At 35.6% G+C, this 22,605-nt stretch overlaps 1 protein-coding gene and 9 non-coding genes across 10 annotated transcripts; 1 reads left to right on the forward strand and 9 right to left on the reverse strand.

Annotated features, from left to right (window-relative positions):
* Positions 1 to 288: 288 nt before the first annotated feature.
* LOC133798071 (pentatricopeptide repeat-containing protein At5g10690) lies at positions 289 to 8,034 on the forward strand. The gene is made up of 12 exons (XM_062236256.1): positions 289 to 578; positions 702 to 884; positions 1,152 to 1,284; positions 1,510 to 1,607; positions 1,745 to 1,906; positions 2,014 to 2,082; positions 2,200 to 2,335; positions 6,386 to 6,618; positions 6,824 to 6,901; positions 7,215 to 7,283; positions 7,381 to 7,557; positions 7,696 to 8,034. Exons 1-12 carry the CDS (start codon positions 357 to 359, stop codon positions 7,960 to 7,962), a joined length of 1,827 nt encoding a protein of 608 aa, XP_062092240.1. The 5' UTR covers positions 289 to 356; the 3' UTR covers positions 7,963 to 8,034.
* A 2,303-nt stretch (positions 8,035 to 10,337) lies between these two features.
* LOC133799164 (small nucleolar RNA Z105) lies at positions 10,338 to 10,411 on the reverse strand. Its single transcript, XR_009876360.1, has one exon. It is a non-coding gene; the product is annotated as a small nucleolar RNA Z105 (small nucleolar RNA).
* Positions 10,412 to 10,462: 51 nt separating this feature from the next.
* LOC133799174 (small nucleolar RNA Z161/Z228) lies at positions 10,463 to 10,549 on the reverse strand. The gene has a single exon (XR_009876369.1). It is a non-coding gene; the product is annotated as a small nucleolar RNA Z161/Z228 (small nucleolar RNA).
* Positions 10,550 to 10,614: 65 nt separating this feature from the next.
* On the reverse strand, positions 10,615 to 10,710 carry LOC133799179 (small nucleolar RNA snoR31/Z110/Z27). The gene has a single exon (XR_009876373.1). It is a non-coding gene; the product is annotated as a small nucleolar RNA snoR31/Z110/Z27 (small nucleolar RNA).
* A 118-nt stretch (positions 10,711 to 10,828) lies between these two features.
* On the reverse strand, positions 10,829 to 10,919 carry LOC133799189 (small nucleolar RNA snoR31). The gene has a single exon (XR_009876383.1). It is a non-coding gene; the product is annotated as a small nucleolar RNA snoR31 (small nucleolar RNA).
* Positions 10,920 to 10,970: 51 nt separating this feature from the next.
* LOC133798784 (small nucleolar RNA R30/Z108) lies at positions 10,971 to 11,070 on the reverse strand. Its single transcript, XR_009876004.1, has one exon. It is a non-coding gene; the product is annotated as a small nucleolar RNA R30/Z108 (small nucleolar RNA).
* Positions 11,071 to 11,169: 99 nt separating this feature from the next.
* Positions 11,170 to 11,272, reverse strand: LOC133799181 (small nucleolar RNA Z107/R87). Its single transcript, XR_009876375.1, has one exon. It is a non-coding gene; the product is annotated as a small nucleolar RNA Z107/R87 (small nucleolar RNA).
* A 70-nt stretch (positions 11,273 to 11,342) lies between these two features.
* Positions 11,343 to 11,442, reverse strand: LOC133798786 (small nucleolar RNA R30/Z108). The gene has a single exon (XR_009876005.1). It is a non-coding gene; the product is annotated as a small nucleolar RNA R30/Z108 (small nucleolar RNA).
* A 104-nt stretch (positions 11,443 to 11,546) lies between these two features.
* LOC133799180 (small nucleolar RNA Z107/R87) lies at positions 11,547 to 11,650 on the reverse strand. The gene has a single exon (XR_009876374.1). It is a non-coding gene; the product is annotated as a small nucleolar RNA Z107/R87 (small nucleolar RNA).
* A 280-nt stretch (positions 11,651 to 11,930) lies between these two features.
* On the reverse strand, positions 11,931 to 12,023 carry LOC133799165 (small nucleolar RNA SNORD34). The gene has a single exon (XR_009876361.1). It is a non-coding gene; the product is annotated as a small nucleolar RNA SNORD34 (small nucleolar RNA).
* Positions 12,024 to 22,605: the final 10,582 nt, after the last annotated feature.

A 22,605-nucleotide genomic window follows, 5' to 3' on the forward strand; every position in this document is an offset into this window, starting at 1 on the left:
GTACAATCATGAATTAGTAGAGCATTATAGATAACATATTTACATTTAGTGTAAAGCATTTTATAAATTCAAAAGTATAATTATGAGTCTATAGTGGCGCGAGGAATTAATAAAATAGTAAAATTATTTAATTGTTATATTTTTAATTAATTAAATAAAATAAAAAATTTAAGTGCTGAGTGACTCAATTTTACCAAACACATACATTATTAGTCTTTAGACCGGTAATTATTTTATTATAAATATATATTATATTTGCTGTAAAAACATTTAATCCACAAAAGGCCGGCGGCATCTCTTCTCCTATGGCTTCTTTTCTATCTCATTGTCTCCTGCTCTGAAGATGGGTAAGGCGAATGGTCATGGCTTCTAGTGCTTCAACCATGAATGGAGTTATCTACTCCTTATCTTCCTCTCACTTACTTCCATCTCCACCGTTTCAATATCTCACTATACTCTCTTCTTCATCGTCATCTTCATATGCTCCGATGCGACGTCGTGTGTATCGTACTGGCTCTCCTCTCAAGCGGCTCACCTCCCGCATCGTCTACCTTACTCGCCGAAGACAACTTCACCAAGTAGGTCTTGTACTTACTGTCTTATAAATTTTCTATCTCAAACCATGCATTTTCATACGTAGCTAAGTCTTGACTTATTGTCTTTTATTGGGTGGTTGTTGTTGTTGTTGATGATGATGATAGATAATGGAAGAGGTAGATATAGCAAAACGACAATATGGGAAGCTGAACACCATAGCCATGAACGCAGTCTTGGAGGCATGCGTGTATTGTGGGGATGTCGAAGCTGCTCTTAAGATATTCGACGAAATGTCTAAGCCAGGGGGTTGTGGGGTCGACACTATTACCTATGGCACTCTTTTGAAGGTATCTAAATTTAGAGCTGGCATTGCTTTACTAATTTTTGGGATGCGACTGTGTACATGAAAAAGCCCTTAATGTATGGTTTACAAATTAGCATTTGTATTCGCCTCAGTTCAAGCCAGCAAGCAACGTTACTAATCCTTTTGTAGTGATACACTAGTGATGTTGCTAACTTGTTTATATGATAGTTTGGAGAAAATCCTGATCAGTGCAATTGGACTATTTGTTTAACAAAGGATCATTTAGTATTTGGTATGCTTTTGATTGAAGGGATTAGGTGAGGCACGAAGAGTTGATGATGCATTTCAGTTGCTTGAATCAATTGAACGAGGAATTGCTGTGGGGAGGCCCAAGTTATCAGCACCTCTTATATTTGGTTTGCTAAACGCTCTAGTTGAAGCAGGTCGGTGTTACCAATTCAGTTAAAAAGAACTAAACAGAAGTAATTATATATCTTTGTACATGTCTGGGTGTGTGTATATCCTCTTTAATGCTAAGGCAAAAAACTTGAGTAGCATGGATATTTATTTTTCCTGAGTTGATTAGTTTTCATCCTCATTGCATACTACGTTTTGATGACTCCAATATACACTCTCTAATATGCCTCCACTTACATTGTTTAGTGCAGGAGATTTACGTCGTGCTAATGCTCTTCTTTCTCGATATGGTTTTTTCCTACGTGAAGGAGGCAGTTTTTCTGTCACAGCATACAACTTACTAATGAAGGTTCTGCACTGCCTTATTGTTCTTTGAAAAATGACAAACTAAATTTTGGATTTTTACATGTCTTGTTTTGGGGGCGAGAATGCAAATCTTTTCATATCTGAGAATACAACTGAAGGATTTTCTTTTTCTCATTTCAGGGATACATAAAAACAGGTTCTCCTGAAAGCACCATTACCATGCACAGAGAAATACTACGTCTAGGATTAGTCCCTGATAGACACACCTATAATACTTTAATTTCTGCATGTGTCAAGACCAACAAGTTGGATACAGCGATGCATTTCTTAGAGGAAATGAAGGTCCCAAGCATGTATATCAAAGGCTAGTTTAGAGCCTGAAGTTATATCTAATTGTTCTACATAATTGCATTGATGAAGAAATTAGAATTTTGTTTTTCTCTCTTCAGGAGAAAGCACAGAAATTTAGTGACGGTGATCTTTTCCCAGATGTGGTCACCTACACCACATTACTCAAGGTATTTTCTACAATATGGACTAATAATATTAGAGATTTTTTTCCCTCCCCCTTTAAACAGGCAAATAGAACTCAATTTCATCCGAGGCCCTGGTATCTTTGTCTTTGCTTTTGACAGGGTTTTGGGCATTCAAAGGATCTCCCTGCTGTTCAGAAGATTGTATTGGAAATGAAAACATATGTTGATGGTTTTATAGATCGAACAGGATACACTGCAATAGTTGACGCATTGCTAAATTGTGGCTCAAATAAGGGTACGCCATAGTTCATGATTGGTTTTGATAGTGTGTTCAACGTATCTTTGTTGCCAATTTTTGGTGGATATGGCTCCAAATAAAGCTACTATAACACAAAGCTTAGCGGCCAGGATGCTAGCTATATTAGTTTGTAGTGATATTAGTTTGTAGTGAGGTTTCTTTCTTATTATATGAGATGCTTGTGTTTTTGTTGAAATATATGTATTTTATTAATGTGCAAATACTCTGAAATATCTTATTAGTTATTATATAAATTTGAATTTCCTTCTAGGAAGCTGTTAGATAGGTTCATTATTTCTAGGGTTAATTACTATTTTCTCTCTACTGAACTGAGTTCTAAATCTGCCTATAAATATGCTTGTATACGGCCATCAATAATCATTAGAGATTAATTATTCTAATCTCCTTTTCCATATGGTATTAGAGCATTTTTTCCTGACCCAAACGAGACCTAAACATTTTACTCTTCTTTCTCATTAATGGCCACAACTAGTGACCCAAACACAGGAGCTAATAGCTCCTCTTTTCTCTCATTCTTCAAGTATTTCTGAAACTGTTTCGGGACATTTATACTTTGATAATCCTTCTCTTCAAATCACCATTCACAAGCTAAATGGTCTCAATTTTCCACAATGGTCACGATCAGTGACCTTGTACCTCCACAGCAAAGGGCACCTAGGATACCTCACCGGCGAAATTAAAGCGCCTGTTTCCAGTGATGCAACTTTTTTCAAATGGGATTCTGAAAACTCAATGATCATTGCTTGGCTGTTAAATTCTATGGAAGCCGAGATTGGTTGTAGACCTTTTCTGACCTAGAAAATTCAGCTCAAGTTTTCGAGCTTAATTCTAGACTCAACCAAAAACAAGGCTCTCTGTGCGTAACTCAGTACTATAGTGTCTCGCATAATCTATGGGAAGAAATTGCTCTTTTCTATGATGTTGAGTGGAAGTGTTATGACGATTCTATTCGCTACAAGAAAATGTTGGATAGAGAATGTTTATTTCATTCTCTATGGTCTTAATCGGGACTTGGACGAGGTGTGTGGACGGATTTTAGGCAAGAAACCATTGCCTACAATCCATGAGGCCGTTGCTGAGGTATGTCCTGAAGAAAGTTGTAAGAGAGTGATGATGGGCACAGCTCCAAATTCAGAAATTGATCATTTTGCCCTTGCTGCCCGACAGTTTGAAAACAATTCTTATCAGCGTCTGCCTTGTTGTGAACGCCCTTGGTGTGAACATTGTAATAGGAGGTGCCACACCAAAGATGCATGTTGGAAATTACATGGAAAACCAGCTAACTGGAAGCCAAGAAATCAGCAAGAAACTCGATCTTCCAACTGCTTTTTCTGTTAATACTCTTCCCTGGATCGTTGACTCTACCCACTGATGCTTGTTTATCGGAAACATGTTTACCTTCTATTCCAGAAAATTCATCTTTAGAGCTGCCTATCATTACCCATTCTAATAAGAAGTCTCATGAGAACTTCATTGCAAAACCAAAACATAACAAGGAAAAAGAACTTCTAATATTCAAGAAGATGAGGAAAAATCAGGAATTATAGTCCCCTATTGAACTTGCACTCATGAAACTGAATTGAAGCTTTTTGGACATGTTCATTTAGAGTTTCCTTCTAATCGTGATGATTCTTGTTCCTTAGAACCAGATCTGCCCATTGCACAAAGGGAAAGAGAAGCTGCACTCAATTATCCAATCTCAAAGTACACGTGTTTCAGCAAGTTGACACCCAAATTCACAGCCTATACATCAAGCATTGAAGAGATTACTATTCCGAGAAGCATTAAAGAAGCCTTGTTAAAATCCAAATTGAGAAAGGCTGTTGATGATGAGATGAAGGTATTAGAAAAGAACCAAACCTGGGAAGTTGTCCACCAGCCAAAAAATCAGCATGTGGTAGGATGCAAATGGGTTTTTACTATGAAATATGAGGCAAATGGAGGGATTGGTCGATACAAAGTAAGGTTGGTAGCAAAGGGACTCACTCAAACTTGTGGAGTGGACTACATAGAGACATTTTCACCAGTAGGAAAACTCAGCACTATCAAAGTCTTACTATCAACTGCTGCAAACTTGGAGTGACCGTTGCAACAGTTGGATATTAAAAATGCGTTTTTGAATGGTAACTTGGAGGAAGAGGCGTATATTAGAATTACCCCTGGTATTGAAGAGAAGTATGGGAAGGGAAATGTGTGTACTTGAAGAAATCTCTCTTTGAACTTGAGCAATTTAGTGAAGTTATATAGAAGCATTGCTACATGCAAGGTTAGTCATATCATAGTTATCCTTCAACGCCCAAACATTAAGATTGCAATTCTCATTGTTCATGTTGATGATATGATCTTGACTGGCTCTAGATTTGAAGTAAAAGATCTGGGTCATTTAAGGTATTTTTTGTACTGGAAATTGCAAGAACAAAGCATGGAATCTCAGTTTCTCAACAGAAGTATACCATTGATTTACTCAGAAATAGGAATGCTTGGTTGTAAGCCAGCAACAACACCTATAGAACCCAAGGCTAAGTATAAGTGAAAGAGTGAGGATAAGTTAGTAGATAAAGGGAGATATCAGGAGCTGGTTGGGAGGTTAATTTATCTTTCTCACACACGACAAAACATCGCATTTGATGTGAGCTTGGTGGGTCAATATATGCACCAATCATTGGAGGCAGCATATAGAATTCTCAGGTATTTTAAGAAAACACCTAAGAAGGGACTTTTCTTTAAGAAGAATGAAGATCAAAGTATAGAAGCATTCACTGATGCAGATTGGGATGACTCAATTGAAGATAGAAGATCAACTACGGGCTATTGTACAAAGGTTTGGGGTAATTTGGTAATTTGGAGAAGTAAGAAACAGGCTGTGGTAGCTAGAAGTAGTGCAGAGGCAGAACTTCAAGCTCTTGCTCAAGAGGCATGTGAGCTGATTTGGATCAAGAGATTACTTAAGGAGCTGCAACTTCAAAGACTAAATCCAATGAAGTTATATTGCGATAATAAATCGGCTATTAGCATAGCTCATAATCCGGTTCATCATAATAGAATCAGTCATGTGGAGGTAGATTCAGTCATTAAGAAAAGATTCGAATCAGGGGAGTCGTGTTGTTTGTTTATGTACCAAGCTGTCAGCAAACTGCTGATATTCTCACTAAGGGCTTGTCTAATGATTGTTTGAAGGAATGATTCGCAAGCTGAGCATGTGGAACTTGTATGCTATTTGAATACTTGAAATATTTGATTAGTAATTATTTAAATTAAAACTCCTTATTCCAGGAAGCTGTTAGATAGGTTCCTTATTTCTAGGGTCTATTTTCTCTCTGTTGAACTGAGTTGTAAATCTGCCTATAAATAGGCTTGTGTACGGCAGTCAATAAATCATTAGTGATTAATTATTCTATTCTCCTGTTCCACAGATTTCTTTTTAAACCATTAATGTGCAATTATAATGAAAGTTTTAGACTTTTAACCACCTTACTTCGGTAAACTGCATGTGGAGTTTTTAATTTGTTTTTTTCAAATTATAAATCTCTATTATAATTTTGGCACTGATTTTCCTTCTGCAATAAGCTGCTTTGTCCTATTCACTTTACGTAGCTAGAATTCTAAGCTTCTATGCTACTTCTGATTTATTTAGTTTATTATGTCTTTTTATGGACAAAAAAATACACTGGTTCTCACATTCTGTTTCCAAAGACAAAGGTTTAATACATACCAAAAGAAACAAAATATAAGATAAAGATAATTATATTCCCCAAGCTAAACCGGAAATTAAAATAGTATAAATGATAATAAAGTACGTTTAATATAGTGTCTAAACAAAGTCTGCTTTACTACTTACATGAGTTTACTTTGTAATGGCACCTTAATAGATAAACTGTATCCATTATGCTGCAAATGCTAGACTAGTCAAACTTATTTCTCTTGGCATGCTACTTTGGACTTGGAGGGCTAGTAGAGTTTAATAGCTTTAGTACCTGAAAGTTTATCCTACAATCTTTATGTTTAACGGGAGCCTATGGTGGTTAGGTGCTTTATGCATATTTGGAGAAATGCTAAAGCTGGCTGGTTGGAATAAAGGCTGGCGACCGAAGCCTCACCTTTATCTTTCAATGATGCGCTCATTTGCTGTCAAAGGAGATTATGATATTGTGAGAAGTCTACATAAGCGCATTTGGCCAGATACTGCTGGAACCATTTATCCTACTCACCAGGAAGAAGCTGATCATCTTCTCATGGAAGCAGCTTTAAATTATGGCCAGGTAATTTTCCCTTTAGCTATTGTATTAAATTTTAGTTTTGGATAGGGACGAATTTTCTAAATTTCTACCATGCTGATTTCAACAATGTCGGTTAGTTTGGTGCAATAAATTGCTCTTTGCATGTGTGATGGAATTTAAATTAAAATTTGTTGGCCCAGCTCCTACATGTGTGATTTTGATGCATTTTTTCACCCTTCTCTTCCAGGTAGATCGGGCAATTAATTTGCTTTCAAATATAATTACAAAATGGAAAACAATATCATGGACAAGTAGAGGAGGCATGGTAAGTGGTCTCTTTACCTTTCTTTAATAAAAGAATATGTTTTTTTGTCAGCTAGGCAACATCTTTATTTCTTGTTTACGATTTTTTAAAGAGAAAGAACAATGGATTGTGGCCAAGTATCGAATGCATTATAAAAATTCCACCAATAGCCCCCCAAAGCATTTGGCTGCAATTTTGTTGAGTTCACAAAAAATGAATTTGATATTAGTAGTCAATGGTCATTTTTCGCTGATTGAACAAAAGTAGCACTTCAATTTGAAATTTTGTAATCTGCGCATCTTGATTGTAACCTTGTGCCTCTTTGGTAATGCAGATTGCATTGCGAATAGAAGCACTGTCGGTATCTACTAAATCTATGTTGAGTCCATATCTACTTCCTCAGGTATTTGTAGTGTCGACAAGGTTCGCAAATGTACTCATCGTGGGTGGTGTCACTGCTAGATTTGTAAAATCAGTGTGACTTTTTTTTTTCTGTTTAGGTAAGGCTGGAGGACCCGATCAGTACTTTCATGATACCATTTGAAGCAGCAAAACCACTTCATGAGACCCTGCACTTGAAGAAAGTTACCATGCGTTTCTTCAGGGATCCAATCGTACCTATCATTGATGACAGGGGTAGCTGCATTGGTCTGCTACACAGAGAGGACTGCACCAAGGTAATTTTCATTTTGCTTTCCCACCACTTAAGCTTTCTTTAGACTGTTTTGTGATATGAAAATGTGTTTATCCAATCCAACATTTCAAACCTATGTTCTCGTATATAACATTTTTTTTGGCTGTCATTATTTTTGCAGTTAGATGCACCACTTTGGACTATGATGAGAAGCCAACCACCGTTTGTTACAAGTGCGACATCAATAGGACGTGTCCTAGAGTTACTAATAGAGAAGGGTCATAAAATGGTTATTGTCGTAAACCCCAATGATTTGAACAGAGGCACCACCAATAACATCTCAAGTTTGAGGGCAGTAGGAGTTTTTGCATCTACCCAACTTAGTAACTTGATCACAACAGATTCTAGCTCTCCAATGGAAAAACCATCCATCTGTCGAAGATTGTAATATCACAGTGACTAAATTGTATATATGTTAATAATACATTGGGCCAAATCCAAAATATGAAAATTAGTAGTGTCTGCTCCGTGGTAGTTATTTTGTTTCTAGTTTGCTTATAGTTTTCTTGCTCCATAATTACCATCTTCTTTCCAACACTCCCTTTTAAACTTCCGAACTTCTCCTTACATCTCCTAATGTTCCATTTTACTTCACTGTTTTTTCCATGGTTTTCTATTCCGTCTTGACTTCATCACCACTCCATGGACAAAATATTTTGCTCCATGACCAACACACACTCTCAACCTTGTCGAAGTCTCCCTCAATAATGTTTTAGTTGCAAGAGTTCATTCCTCGTTAGGGTTGAGCATAAAATCCGAAAAATCGAAAAAATCGTATACACCAACCTTTCGAACACCGATAAAACTAAAACCGATTAAACCGAGCACCGAAAAAATCGCCAACGACGCAAACCGCCACTGTTTGATCGGTTTGAAAATTTTGTCCGGACCGACCGGCAGAACCGAAACCGACCGAACAATATAATATATAATAATATAATATTATATAATTATTAATTATTAAAATTATTAAATAAAAATAAAAATATATAAAATTATGTTCTATATATTTATGTGTTTAAAAATGTACAAAAATAGATTCCAACAATCTAAAAATTTTAGTTTTTTAACTAAAATTTTCAAAAAAAAAAAAATTAATTAAAAAAAATAAGAAATTCAGTTTGGTGGGTTTAACCGACCAAACCGCAGTCTAAAACGATCGGTTTTTTCATTTAACTGGTTGGTCGGTCGGTTTTTGGATTGCACCAATCCGAACCGAAAATCGAATTCTAAATTTTATGTTATGAAAAAACCGTCAAAACCGATCAATGCTCACCCCTACTTACTATGATCGATCTTATTCCCAGGTAGTGCAGGGACAAAGAAAGGATATTTTTTTTTAAAAAAAAAAACAGAGGATAAGGATTGGATATGACTTGAGGAACCTTGGCACTTTGCATTAAAAAATGTTATGATTATTTGTTCTACAAATGGACGATGGCCTGATCATTTTCATAAAAATTTAGTTCTGCACCTTGATCACTGCAATTCGGACCATAGAGCATAAAAAATCAACATTGTGCCACTCCAACAGGTCTCAGAGAACATAGGTCTCGATTTCGTTGTGAAGCTATTTGAAAAAAAGATCCAGAAAGCTCAAATATTGGGTGCCTCCAACCCAACTGCACAAATCACGTCCTTCATTTCTTGCTCGACCAGGTAGCAACTTCGGCATCTATCTCGTGGCCAGTCCCACAACACTTCCTCAACTCATTTTCAATTCCAAACTATGTGAAAAAAGAGACTTATTGGCGGTCCAGAAGTTCTTGGCTGAAATCGAGTGATTGAAACGGCTGCTGGTTCTTTTGTCACCTGGTGTTAACAGTAAACGCCAAAATAAAATTTGTATAGTTGCTGCCACTATTTAAATTTTACTTTGGTGTTCTATTCAACAGCAGTCACCTAGTTTTGAGAAGTGTTGAGCACCATTCCAACATCCATTTTTGCTGACATTTTTTAATTTTAATTTTCAAAGAATGACATATTGTTGGACATTTAGTTTCATGTGTTCTGATGGATCTCCTCAATGATGATGGTCACCCTTCCTCACACCTTGATGCCACCTCATCACCCTTCATGCTAAAGTCAAGCACCCAATTTCATGAACAAAAAGCTTCAAACCAATCAAAAATGCCTAACACAAAATGACAACACCCAATCTCTTTAATAGTAGGCTGAAATCTTCTCAATCGCTGGTTAGCACATATCAATCATCACAGATAAAGTATTGCCAATCTTTCTTGCACTCTTACTTGAGTGAGCAAGGTCCATTTCTAAGAACGGAGTTTCATTGAAAGTCATTTGAAAAAGGGATATGCAACCAAGCTATTCTTGAGAGCATCAATCATTACTCCCTCTTACTTGTATTTCATCAATGGCATTCACTGGTCACATCGTTCCGCAATGGGAATAAATCTTCAATCCTAAACATTCATAAATGTCCCTCCAAAGGCCTCTTTAAACTGATTGTTGACACTTGATTTAATAAGAAAAATGCCTTATGTTTTGATGAGGTATTCTAAAGATAAAGAAGGGCATCGATTAGAGTTGCTCTAAATATGCCCACGGCAATGATATCACTTTCTTTGGCTGATTAGACAACATTTACTTCATTTGTTTCCCCACAATAAAAGTAAGACATAGAATAAATTATGGTAGAAAATAAAGGATCTTCGATCCCATTTAGACAGAACTCCTCGAAGAAATACTAAAATTATTTCAAGAATAAAAAATGACAAAAATGCCAGAAGTAGAATCAAGCATTCAGAATGAGTAGGAGGTTATTTATCCATTCATAAAATAATCGGACAGATTTAAAGGTATCATCATCATGCTCGACTTTATTCAATACTAAAAAAATCAACAAAAAATACAAATAAAAAAAAAAGAATCATCAGAAAATAGGATGTTTATCATCACTGAAAAATCTCAGACGACCGTCGTGAGAATTGACATCCATAATCATCATTTGAAGTTCCATGGCATTTAGAGTTAATAGTAAACACAATTAATAAAAAAAATATAGTTAACAAGTTATCTGCACATCATCAGAATGGATTTTTGTTCTCATCCACAGCTTTGGCAAACTGTGTAGGAAGGTGTCCTAAGATTATTCCAAATTTCATCACATGATGGGTACTAAAACCCCTAGTAACATATTAGAATAACTAATCAATACCCACAACATAAATCAGAGTTACAAACACCAGATCTATATTGCAGATAAATATAAATAATTAAAACAAATACGTTTTGAAGATTCAGAAGCAAATCAAGTGACATCAGTCGATATCAAAGTATCTCAGATCAAGTGTTGGATAATTTACTTAGCTTCATCCTGATCAATCATAAACAAAATTCAACTTAAAAAGGAAAATCAAAAGGGAAAATAAAGGTTTACTCAGTGGTGGCAAGTATAATTATTGGTTCGATTCTGCCAGCGAGTTTCCTCAACCTTAATCAGAAGAGGGAGCTTAATATCCTCATCGAAACCACCATTTTCCCATATAGAAAAAAAATTAAAGCTCAAAAACAACAAAGATTAAAAAATTGAGAGAAACTAAAGAAATATATGTGAAAAATGGAGATAAAAAGAAATTGCTCAGTTCAGCGGGATTATCGACACGCAAAGTCATCTGAAAGAAGAGCCTGCATTCCGGTCTGTTGAGCTTGAATATTATGGAGTCATCACTGCAATATCTTTACTATCTTAATCATAATCAATCGAAAACAAAATTGAAAGGAAAATTCAAATGGGAAATAATGGGTTGACTCAGTGGTGGCAATTTAAATTATTGGTTCGATTCTGCCAGCGGGTTTCCTCAACCTTAATCAGAAGAGGGAGCTTAATATCCTCATTGCAACCAACATTTTCCCACTTGGAAAAATTAAAGCTCAAAGAAACAAAAATCTATATAAAAATTTGAAAGAACCTCAAAAAAAAACATATTGAAAAAAATGGAGATCGAAAGAGATCGCTCAGTTCAGCGGGATTATCGACACGCAAAGTCCTCTGAAAAGAGAAGCCTGCATTCCGGTCTGTTGAGCTTGAATATTATGGAGTCATCACCACGATCTCTTTCCCATCTTCCCTTTCTTTATTCTCCGATTCAAGAATAAGCGAAGAGAGAAGCCCCAACAATGGCAGAAAAGCGATAAAATTTAAAACACAAAACCCAATTTTGAAGACGACGAAGTGAGTATTGAGCCCTAGGGCTTTATCCCAAATTTATGGTAAATAAGGCATGCTAGGGTTTCTTTACAAAGAACAGGCAAGACGCGAAAACCCGCTACCCGACCCGAAAATAGTATATAGAAATGAATCGACTGGAGACCCGAAAATGAAATGAAATTTGGGGAGGCCTCAGAACAATTAGCTGATTACATTTATCAGAATAGATAATCAAACAATGTAGGCAATACATAAAATATATAACATCATAGGCCTTCACTAAATATAACAAGAACAAAAAATTAGGGCAAAAGTGGGTGAATGTGGCTAGGGTTGTGTGGTCGAGGCGTATATGTTCTGATGAAAAACCCTAACGATGGTGTTGTATATAAAGGGCGTTAGGATGGGAAAGGGTCCAAAAATAAGCTCCATTTGCTCAAATGAGTTTCAACCTTTTCACGCGCCCGATGTGGGATTTTTTTCTTTTCTTTTTTCCATATGAGCTTTTAGTTTTTATTTGATACAAAATTACGCTAGTTTTTCTCAACTTTTATGTTTGTAAAAATTTAAATATCTAAAAATTTATTTAACAGGATTGATAATCTAATTATATACAAGTTATATACTTATGTCTTGGGAGTGTTCAAATAATATATAATTTTATTGCTCCATACTTAATGATTATATTTGTAACCATTTATAAAAAATATTTACAATGAAAGTATCTAAATTAGGGGTGCATACGGGTCGGATTTTTGAGTTTCGGGTTCATCAGGTTCGGGTTTTGCGGGTTTTGGTTGGGAAAAATAGTACCGAAACCGATTCGAAATTTTTAGGTTTTTTCGGGTTCGAGTTGGCTGGGTCATTTGTGATTTTGGGCTGAAAAGCCCAAATTTACAAAAATGCCATTTTTTTTTTCAAAAATACCATCTTTTTCCAAAAATATTGTTATTTATTTGCTAAAAAAAACATTGTGAGTTATAATAGTGCATACTTTTATACACGATTAAAATTATTTAAGTTTATATTTTTTTTATTTAACATTTAAAAGTTGTGATTATTTTTTTAATTTGAGAGTTATATTAAATGCTTTATTTTTTTAGACAATGAATTGTATAAATGAATTTTTTTATGAAATATATTTTTTAGGGTAGGTAACCATTTGGTACCCTGTGTTTTTGCAAAGTATCATTTTGGTACCCTCTGTTTTCAATAATGCTCATATGGTACCCTGCATTTTAAAATCGTACACATTTGGTACCTTAAACTCAAATTTAATTAATAAAATTTTACCAATTTAATCAAACTGCTGTCAATTATGTAAGTTCCAAATTTAAATTTAATTACTTAATTACATATGACTGATGACAGTTTGATCATATTAACAAAAAATTATCTATCAAATATGAATCTAGGGTATCAAATATGTATAATTTTAAAATACAGGGTACCATATGAGCATTATTGAAAACAGAGGGTATAAAATGATACTTTGCAAAAACATAGGGTACCAAATGAGTAAATTCTCTATTTTTTATTAAAGGATAAGTGTGAATTTAAAAAAAAAACAAAGTCATAAAGAATTTAATTTATATTAAAAAAATAAGAAGAGAAAAAAAAGGTATAAAAAAGACATTTATTTATTATTAAGGCAAAGTCTTGATTATACATCATAGAAGCAATTTTGCAATTTTAGAAACCTATGTCTGTGTGGCAATAAGACATAATAGCTAAGCTTGGCAAGCATGAGTTATTTTTGTTTTGACTCTGTTTTACTTGGCAAAAGTCTAATTGCAGAGATTATTATAGCCATTCACCTTTGCCATGGACTGATCTAATCATAGCTTTTGCAACACAATCACAATTATATATAAAGTTTATAAGCATATGCATTTTAAACCAAACAAAAAACGATGCACTGCCGCAATGCTTGTTTATGTTCTCTTCTTTGAATAGCATCATCAACATGCTCTGTTTCAATCAGAAAAATAAGAAATCAGATCCTTTAGGCTCTTAATTCTATTGCAAATTTCATTGAACCAAAATCTCCATTATGATCAAGGCATAAACTTTCAAAACTGTAGCAAAATATTTACCTAGACTAGAAAAGCATTTCAAAGCCTTGAATTGAACTCTTACACATTTATTATGAACATATATTATATATATTAAGATTAATGTTTAAGATTAAAATTAAAATTTCTGAATATATATATAAATATATATTTATTAATGTTTAAGATTAATGTTTCTCAATATATATATATATATATTTCTGAATATATATTATATATAATCTTAAACTTAAGAATAAGATTAACAGTTAAATTAAAACTAACCGAAAGAAAATAACTTACCACCAGAACGGAGAGGCGATTTGTGGTGCGGGTGGTGGCTGGCTGGCCTAGCGACGGTGAGGCATGTCGCGTGAGTGAGGGAGAGGGAGGGAGGCGATCTGGTCTGGTTTGGTGGTGGTTGGCTGGCCGTGCGGGTGGTGGCTTGGCTCTGCTGGTCGGCGTCGTGCGTGAGTGTAAGGGGCTGGACTGAAAGGTTGAAAAAGAAGAAGACAAACAAAACAAATTTTTAGTGTTATCTTATCTGACTGAGTTTTTTAGAGTATATTTTTTTTTTTTTAAATATAGTTCGGGTTCATCGGGTTACACCCGACCTCCCTCTCCCTCACTCACGCGACACGCCGTGCGTGAGTGTAAGGGGTTGGACTGAAAGGTCAAAAAAGAAGACGACAAACAAAACAAATTTTTAGGGTTATCTTATCTGACTGAGTTTTTTAGAGCATATTTGTTTTTTTTTTTTTAAATATAGTTCGGGTTCATCGGGTTACACTCAAACCCGAATGTGGCAAATTTTTAAACCCGAACCTGTAACACCCCAAGTTGCTAATAAGGTTTAGGACCTTGATTAGCATGCATGGAGGGCAATAAGTGAATTAATATGATAATATATGAATTCAAATGAATATGTGATTACAATGCATGTTTAGGTGGTATAAATATGCATGTGGACCCTGTTTATATGTTAGGGGTAAATTGGTAATTTTAGCCCGCTGAGGGCATAGATGTGATAATTGTATTATGTAATTTGTACCACGTGAGTGTGGTGATATTAATGTGATGCACATGCCGAGACGGTCCTAGGGAGCTAGTTAATTTAAAAGTCACAACGAGATTTTATACCTAGCTCGGGAGGAGCCTAGGGGTACTTTGGGAATCTTGTAAATTTGAGAATTAGTGGGTAATGGTTATTGGTGTTTGAGTAACCTGGGTAACCATTAGTAACTGCTAAGAGTAACAAGTTTAGATGGAAAAAAAATGGTAGAATTGTAATATAGGTGAAAGGACAAGAGTGCCCTTGAGGTTTAGTTAGGAGAGAATTTCTAGGGAAGGGTAGAATGGTCAATTGGCTAAGGATAGATAAGGTTCAGCTGAGGGAAAAAGGATTCACATTCTACACTTTATCATTTTGGTTTATGCTGAATTTGGAAGAAAGGGCTAGAAAGAAAGGGAAGCAAGAAGGAGGGCTGGAACTTGAAATCTAGGAGGAAATTCAAAGGAGTTTGAGGCAACCAAAACCAGATTTAAGCTAGGATTGTTGAAATGTAAGAATTGTGCTCTATTTATGTTGAATTTAAGTCTGAATTTTCAGAGATTGAGTGTGGGAATTTAAAGGAGATATGGCTGGTTTTACTTGGAAACCCAGTTAGGTCAATCAAGAGGAAAGAGGTTGGAGGCTGAAATTGAGAAGAGTTCAAGCCAGATTCTTGATTGAGGTAAGAGTTCTAACATGTTTAAATTTCGTATCTGATGTGGTTTAAGGTTTTAGAGGCATGATTTATAATTTTCAAGCTCTGGTTTAAGTCTTGGAAGCCATGGTTTAAGTTTCAGGAATTTGAAACCCAAGATTGGATTTTGGGTGTGATTGTGTAATTGAGTTTGATTTTGATGTTTATAGGTTGTTAAAGGGTTCAATTGGGGTTTTAAATTGATTTTGGGGCTTAGGTACTTGTTTGGGTTGAATTGGAGTTGTTTTGGCTCGGGAAAAATGCAGGGGAAAACCCAGAAATCTAGGTTCGCGTAGGGGCGTCGCGGCCCTGTTCTTTGGTGACGCGGCACAGGCTTGCATCAGGATCAAGGGAGCCTTCTGGGCACCGCGGCCCTTGATGGGAGTGTCGCGGCCCTAGGCCGTTTTTGATAGCCAAATATTGTGTTTTTAGGGCTTTTGCCCGGGGACTTGGGGGATGGTTCCAATGCATTGTTTTAGGGAATTAGAGGTCCCGAGAGTACGGGATTGGTCCCAGGAAGTGGTTTTGGGATTGGTTAGTATTAAAAGTGTTTTATATGTGTTGTGACTAGGATTTTGGAGAGGCTCGTGATAGAGGACCATGCTTGTGACCTAGGTGCATCGGAAAGCTCGGGATACAGGTAAGAAAACTGTAGCACCCGTAGAGCAGGGCACGGGCCCATAGTATTGCTGCAGGGTGTGGCCCTAAGTTGTATTATTGCTAGGATGTAGCTCTAAATGAATTATTATATGTTTGATTGATGTTTGCGAATGCTATATGTGGTTATAGCTGAATGAACGGCAAAGTAGCCGGGAACGGCGAAGGGCCGAGAACGGCAGTGGGGCCGGGAATACCACTTAGCACATGGAGTGCTTGTGGTTAAGGTGAGACCCCAATGGATACATGGGATATCCTTACGGTGTAGACCGGGATCCCAGACTTTGGTAACGCTTCTGGGACGGCATGGCCGTGTATGTGTGTTTAAATCTTATGGACTGTTTAACTAGATATGAGCTATCTGCTATAATGATTGCATGATATGCATATGTTATGTGTTGTATGAGTTTTCTTGCTGGGCTTTGGCTCACGCGTGCTCTGTGTTGCAGGTAAGGGCAAAGAGAAAGTCAACCAGCCATGAGTACGGAGAGCGTGGGGGCGGCACGTACATGTTTGGCCTGCCCGACTGCTTTGGTTGGGGGCATTTTGAGAAATGGTTGTATTAAACTATGTTTTTGATAATTAGTCAACTGTAAACCTATTTTGAATTGTAAATATTTTACAAATCTCGTTTTGGGATCCCGAATGTTAAACTTTTGAATTTTAATGAAATTGAATACTTTTAAAGATTACAGCCTTGACTTCTTGTTTAGTCACACTTTTGTTCTAAAAACCTCACTTAGCGAGTTAATTGCACTTTATAAACTCACTTAGTAACGGCTCTAAGGTAGTAGGGCGTTACAGAACCCGACCTGATATGTTTTGGTTTCGGGTTCGGGTCGGGTTAAACCCGAAATTGACGGGTTTTTCAAAAAATCGGGTTCTCGGGGTTCGGGTCGGGCGGGTTTTGCGGGTTTTCGGGTTTTGCGGGTCCCGTGTGCACCCCTAATCTAAATTATTATATATGTGATTCAATTAAGTATTTAAGTTATTTTTTAGTAGTGAAAGTACCTTCGATTGATGTTTCGATGTAATTTATTGTAGTCCTCTTCTCACCATTGAGTCCATCTACTGGTGTCAAATTTTCTTATAACTTAGGTATTTTCGCTACAAATATTCCTTTTATTAGGTATTTTTTCTGCAAATATTCATTTTATTCAGTATTTTTATCTTCATGTCGCAGATAGACTTAACGGTGGGAAATGACGGTTGCACCAAAAGATAGAAGGAATGTTGTAACGCCCTAAACTCCAGGGACCGTTACGGTGTGCCTTATAAACAGTGCTAAACTCGCTAATCGAGTCATTTGGCCAAAATCGTGTAACTAAGTATGATTAGTGGTTTAGGGATTAAAAATTTTGGTTAAGATGTAACGTTTCATTAGAACATTTATTATATACATTGGGATCCCAAAAATATAATTTAAAGGTCTATTACAAGAAAATATTTACAACCAGCCGATCTAAGCGGCAAAATAGGGTTTAACCCTAGTTCCTCTTTCAACCCTCGGCCGTGGCGGTCGAGCAACCGCATATGTACACATCGTCACCTAAGCTCTCCAACTCAAGGATAGTCCAGCTTTCTTTTGCCTTTACCTGCACCACATAGCACCCGTGAGCCGAAGCCCAGCAAGAAAACTCAATATGCTCAGGAACAGCAATAACATGTCATCAAATCATAAGGCACATGCCTAGCAAATATAGCCTTATTCAAGCAGGCAAATAAGTTCACGTAACGATGGGTATCCAGGATAAGGAATCCTGCCCTCCTGAGTGGATGACTATCAAGTCAATCCTAATCAGATAAGTGATTTAACACTGGTGGTTCTGATAACCATACTAGGCTTATAGTCCTGAGTAGAAGAGTGACAGTTGTACAAGTCACTAAGGTGGGTTCCGTTCCCTTTATAAATAAGTGATCCTTTCACTAGCTTATCAAGATAGGTGTTCGATGAACTAGTCACCAATATAACCTATCGCATGACCATAGAGTCACAACCATGGGATTCCGCTCCCTAGCCATGTGACAAACAGTCACCTAGGCCTTTGTCCCTGGCTATGAGTAACTAGCCTAGACTAGTCAAGCGCTTATAATTTTCATCGACCTTAGGGTCGGTCCAGCATCAATGCTCCCAGAGTCATTCAATGTTGATATCGATTAGATCTAATCTTTTATCGGCTCTGCGTTCAAGACGCTTATGCCGTTTCTGGCTCTTAGGTCAGTAATACGCAACCAGTGCCGACCCTGACTAGTCAGTGCCATACACAAGTAAGCAATGCTATCAAACATATATCATATGTCAAATATCCGAATATAGGGCATTCAGCATGCTTACTTAACAATTGCTAGCATAACTAGGATCATGCATAAACACAGAGACTCAAGCTCTGAACAATCTCATATTCAATAATCATGGCATGCCCTATTCATATGTTTCTCGTGCATCACATGCATCACATTTAATCACTTGGCATGCCTTAATAATAGCCATATACAAGTAAGAAAGATTGCTAAGCATTCAAAATGATATCATTGTCCACATTTAAACATCCAACATGCATCAAGAATAACCATGCATGTCATATACATAGGGTGCAGTTTTCTTACCTCAGGTTTGAGCAAGAATTAATAAAAGAACGACCCTTAAGAACGATCAATCCTTTGATCATTTAGCGGTCACCTAGTCATAACCAAATATGGAATCCCATCAATAAAATAAATTATAAAAAGGTTTACAATCTAAAACCTCACTTCCGGGATCCTTCCCGCACTCTCGAGACTCTTAATCTACCCAAACGGGGTAAAGGAACCAACCCCCCGAGCCTTAAAAGTTATCCCGATCCCCAAAAATATGTTGCTGGAAAATGCACTAGCGCTGGGGCGCTACCCCAAAGTCAGAGAAGCCCAGAAGCTGCCCTGCCTAGCGCTGGGGCGCCATCAGTAAACCAGAGAAAATTTTGGTCTTCTCCCCTACGATTTCCCTTAAAAACCAAACCTCCAAACCAATCCCAAACTTCACCCAAACATCAAATTCAATCCCTAAACTTCATCTAAACATCACACCCTCATCAAAACCCAAGCAATCTTACACAAAACTTTCATGAATTCTCACAACTAACACCTTAAATACCTTTGACTGGAAACCATAAGAAAAACAAGGTAAAGCTTAAGTTCATGGATGAAATCTTACCTCAAGTTGGATTTGAGTCCTCTTCAATGGATGAACTAAGTTTCTAAGCTCCCACCTTTGATCTCCTAGCTTGTTTCTTCAAGTTGGCTTTCAAAAATCAAAAGGAAGAAGGAGAGAAGAATAGGTGCGGGAGGGAGAGATGAGGATGATAATGATGCTCTGTTTTACAATTCCACAGCCTTCTAATGGCTTATATCAATCCTAGGGGTGAAAAGACTAAAATACCCCTAGGTCAAATAAAGGTTTCTAAAGACTACCAAGGGTAAAATCGTCATTTCCTGCCTATCTCGTTAATTATAATTAACATCCTCCAATTCCCGTTATTCTCAATATTCTTAAATGTCAATAATTCATATCCTGTTACCCTCTAATTCCCGGCAACGTTCTAATCACCAAATTACCCCGAGACTCACTCCGAGCTCCGAACTTAATCTCGTTATGACTAGACCGAAAACTTGCATTCCATGATCGTCTCATGCCGAATGGCTCGAACAAATCCACATATAACGTGGTATTATTTATAATTCACCCACATGCATGAAAATACACCATCACGCCCTCAACGGGCCAAATTACCAAAATGCTCTTATAATTAAATGTGGACCCATATGCATGTATTTATCCTCATATAATAATATAATTCACATAAACATGCATATAATCATTTAATAACATAATAAATTAATTATGGCCCTCCCGGGCTCCTAATCAATGTCTTAAACCTTATTAAGAAATTTGGGGCATTACAAATGTGCTTTCTCTACCAAATAAAATAAATTTGGTACTTAAGTTTTACAAACATAATAACTAAGATATTTTTGTTACAAAATGATATATTAACAATTAATTATATGAAACGGGAAGGAAAAATAAATAAAGTTGCCAATAACCACCAATTAATGATTGCATAAATAAACCATTTATTATTATACAACATATAATCACATTAACTATGTCAATTTATTGTTTTTTTTTGTTGAGAAATTTACATAAAATACCATTTTTGGGCTTACTATTACAATTTTTCTCTCAGGGGGAATATTACTTTTATATTGTTTGGTTTTATCTTTTATACGATTTTATTGATTTTTTATTTTCAAATTTATGATTTTCTCACATAAGCTACCCACGATCCCTTTCAACACATTTTCATCATTGTTTTTATTTTTATTTTTTTTTTAATTTTCTCTCTTGCGCGAGTATTTATCACTCCATTTCTCAACTATTCATCTTCTCCATCATTCAATCTTTTTTTAGTGCAAAAATACTTCTCATTTCTCACCATTTTTTATTCTATTTTCATTTTTTTTGTAGCCTTAATTGCTCTAGCAACCCACGATCTCCCCCTAAACTGCTCTTTCATATATATATATATAGTATTTTACCCACATTTTTAACCATTATGGTTAGTACTTGTTCGAGTTTGGGTTCACCCGGTCTATTTCCTTTAAAAAAAAGTAATAATAATAAGCTCCATAATTATTAGTCTAAAAATCCTCATACCTCAAATTAGAAAGTTAAGTTTGAAATTATTGAGAAATAAAATTCAATGGAGGAAAAAGCTATTGCCAAATATGCCAAAAGTTGCTCACCCAAGAAGTGGGCAGCTCAAGTGTTGTTGAAGAAAAAAAAAACAAGAAGCTCAAGGCCAAATCGATAACCCAAATCAACCTAAAAGTTCTCACTCGAAGAAATTTTCAAGGTTTGTATTGTGATTGTTTGGTTTATTTTTTATGTTGTTTTTCTTATTTAGTTTAATTTTGTTATATTGTTTTAGAGTTTCTTTAATGTAGCTATATTTTGTGCATGCAATGTGGTTGTTGTTGTTATATGTTATATTTTCTATTTTTGGTAGTGATTTTTAAGTTGTGTTATGTTTTCCTCTATTTGATCATGCATGACATGTGTTCGGTATATGCTTAAGTGATATTGCATAGTTAGGATGGTTGATGTTTTTTTTTATGCATGTGGGTATTTGTCCTATCTATCAAGTTTTTTTTTTTGTTTGTAATTTTGATATATATTGGTTCTGTTTGTGTGGGCAGCTTTTAGGTTTCATATACTAATCATTATGCTATTTTGTCATTATTTCATTTTAGGATTGGGATTGTAACTTCCATGAAGATTTATTTTGCTCAAGGCTTTTTCTACTTATTCTCATGAGGTTATTGAGAACAATAACTCTTATTTGAATGATAAGTAAAAAGTATTAATTTTGAAGACTTGTTTCGATCATTTTTTAGGAATGCCTAATTCAATGTTTCAACCTCATTTGTGTCGTAGTTTGTTGTAAGGGGAGGGTCAATAACCTTGTGATTATGAGTTTTGGACAAATACTGTTAGTGTCAGATTACGTTTTAGTATAGAGGAGTTTGATCTGATTTTTAGGGTCAAATTGTCAAGATGAGTGTAACAAGTTGAATGTTAAATGGTAAAATAATAGTTTGGTTGAAAAATTACTTTTCCAAGAGTTAGACAGATTTTTAAAAAAAATTATTGATGATTGTTTCAAGGGAAATAGATGGTGTGATAATGATGATGATGTTTTTAAATCGATAGGTTTGTATTTAGTGCATTGTTTTTCATTGAGTTTTCCTGAAGAAAAACAAGTTTCAATGGAGGATTTATACATTATTGATAATGGTCGATTTAATGAATATACTTGGGGAATGAGCTATTTGTTTATACCATTGTATCCATTAAGGGGAAGATAGATTGTAGGTTAGAGAAGAAAAATATATATGAAGGGTTTTATAGGCTTCTTGGATTTTCCCATGCATTTCAATCTTGGTTTTATGAATGTTGATTTTAATTTTTTATATCCTTCGTAAAAAAAGGTATATGTATAGTAGTTTTATAGTTGTCATTTTGTTGATTTGTATTTATATTATGCACTTTTTTAATTTCTTCTTATATCCTTACTGTTTTCTTTTGCTTTTTTTTTATGCTTTATTTGATTTATGCAGTTGAAGTTGAAGAATATTACTCCAAGTGATGAGTTAGCTCAGCTAAATTTGAAAGACTTTTTTTAAAAAAATAAATTAAGTGATGCTCATGTTAAAAAGAATTTTGTTGTTGAATCTTTACTAGATTTTGGCAATGATGATTTTACAACTCCTCCTTCTAGTGTTAGATGTTCTTCTAAAGAGGCTCGAAAATGGTGGCACCTTTGTTGCATAAGATTTTAGCAAACAATTTTTTTGTTGGCTTCTCG

This window comes from Humulus lupulus, chromosome 8 (genome assembly GCF_963169125.1).
Source record: "Humulus lupulus chromosome 8, drHumLupu1.1, whole genome shotgun sequence".
Lineage (NCBI taxonomy): Eukaryota > Viridiplantae > Streptophyta > Magnoliopsida > Rosales > Cannabaceae > Humulus > Humulus lupulus.

Bases quoted from the DNA above. Each gene is read 5' to 3' on its own strand.
- LOC133798071 (XM_062236256.1), top strand. From the start codon at position 357: ATGGTCATGGCTTCTAGTGCTTCAACCATGAATGGAGTTATCTACTCC. The intron at 6,619-6,823 runs GTAATTTTCCCT...CTTCTCTTCCAG, and splicing joins CAGCTTTAAATTATGGCCAG to GTAGATCGGGCAATTAATTT. The intron at 7,558-7,695 runs GTAATTTTCATT...TTATTTTTGCAG, and splicing joins ACAGAGAGGACTGCACCAAG to TTAGATGCACCACTTTGGAC.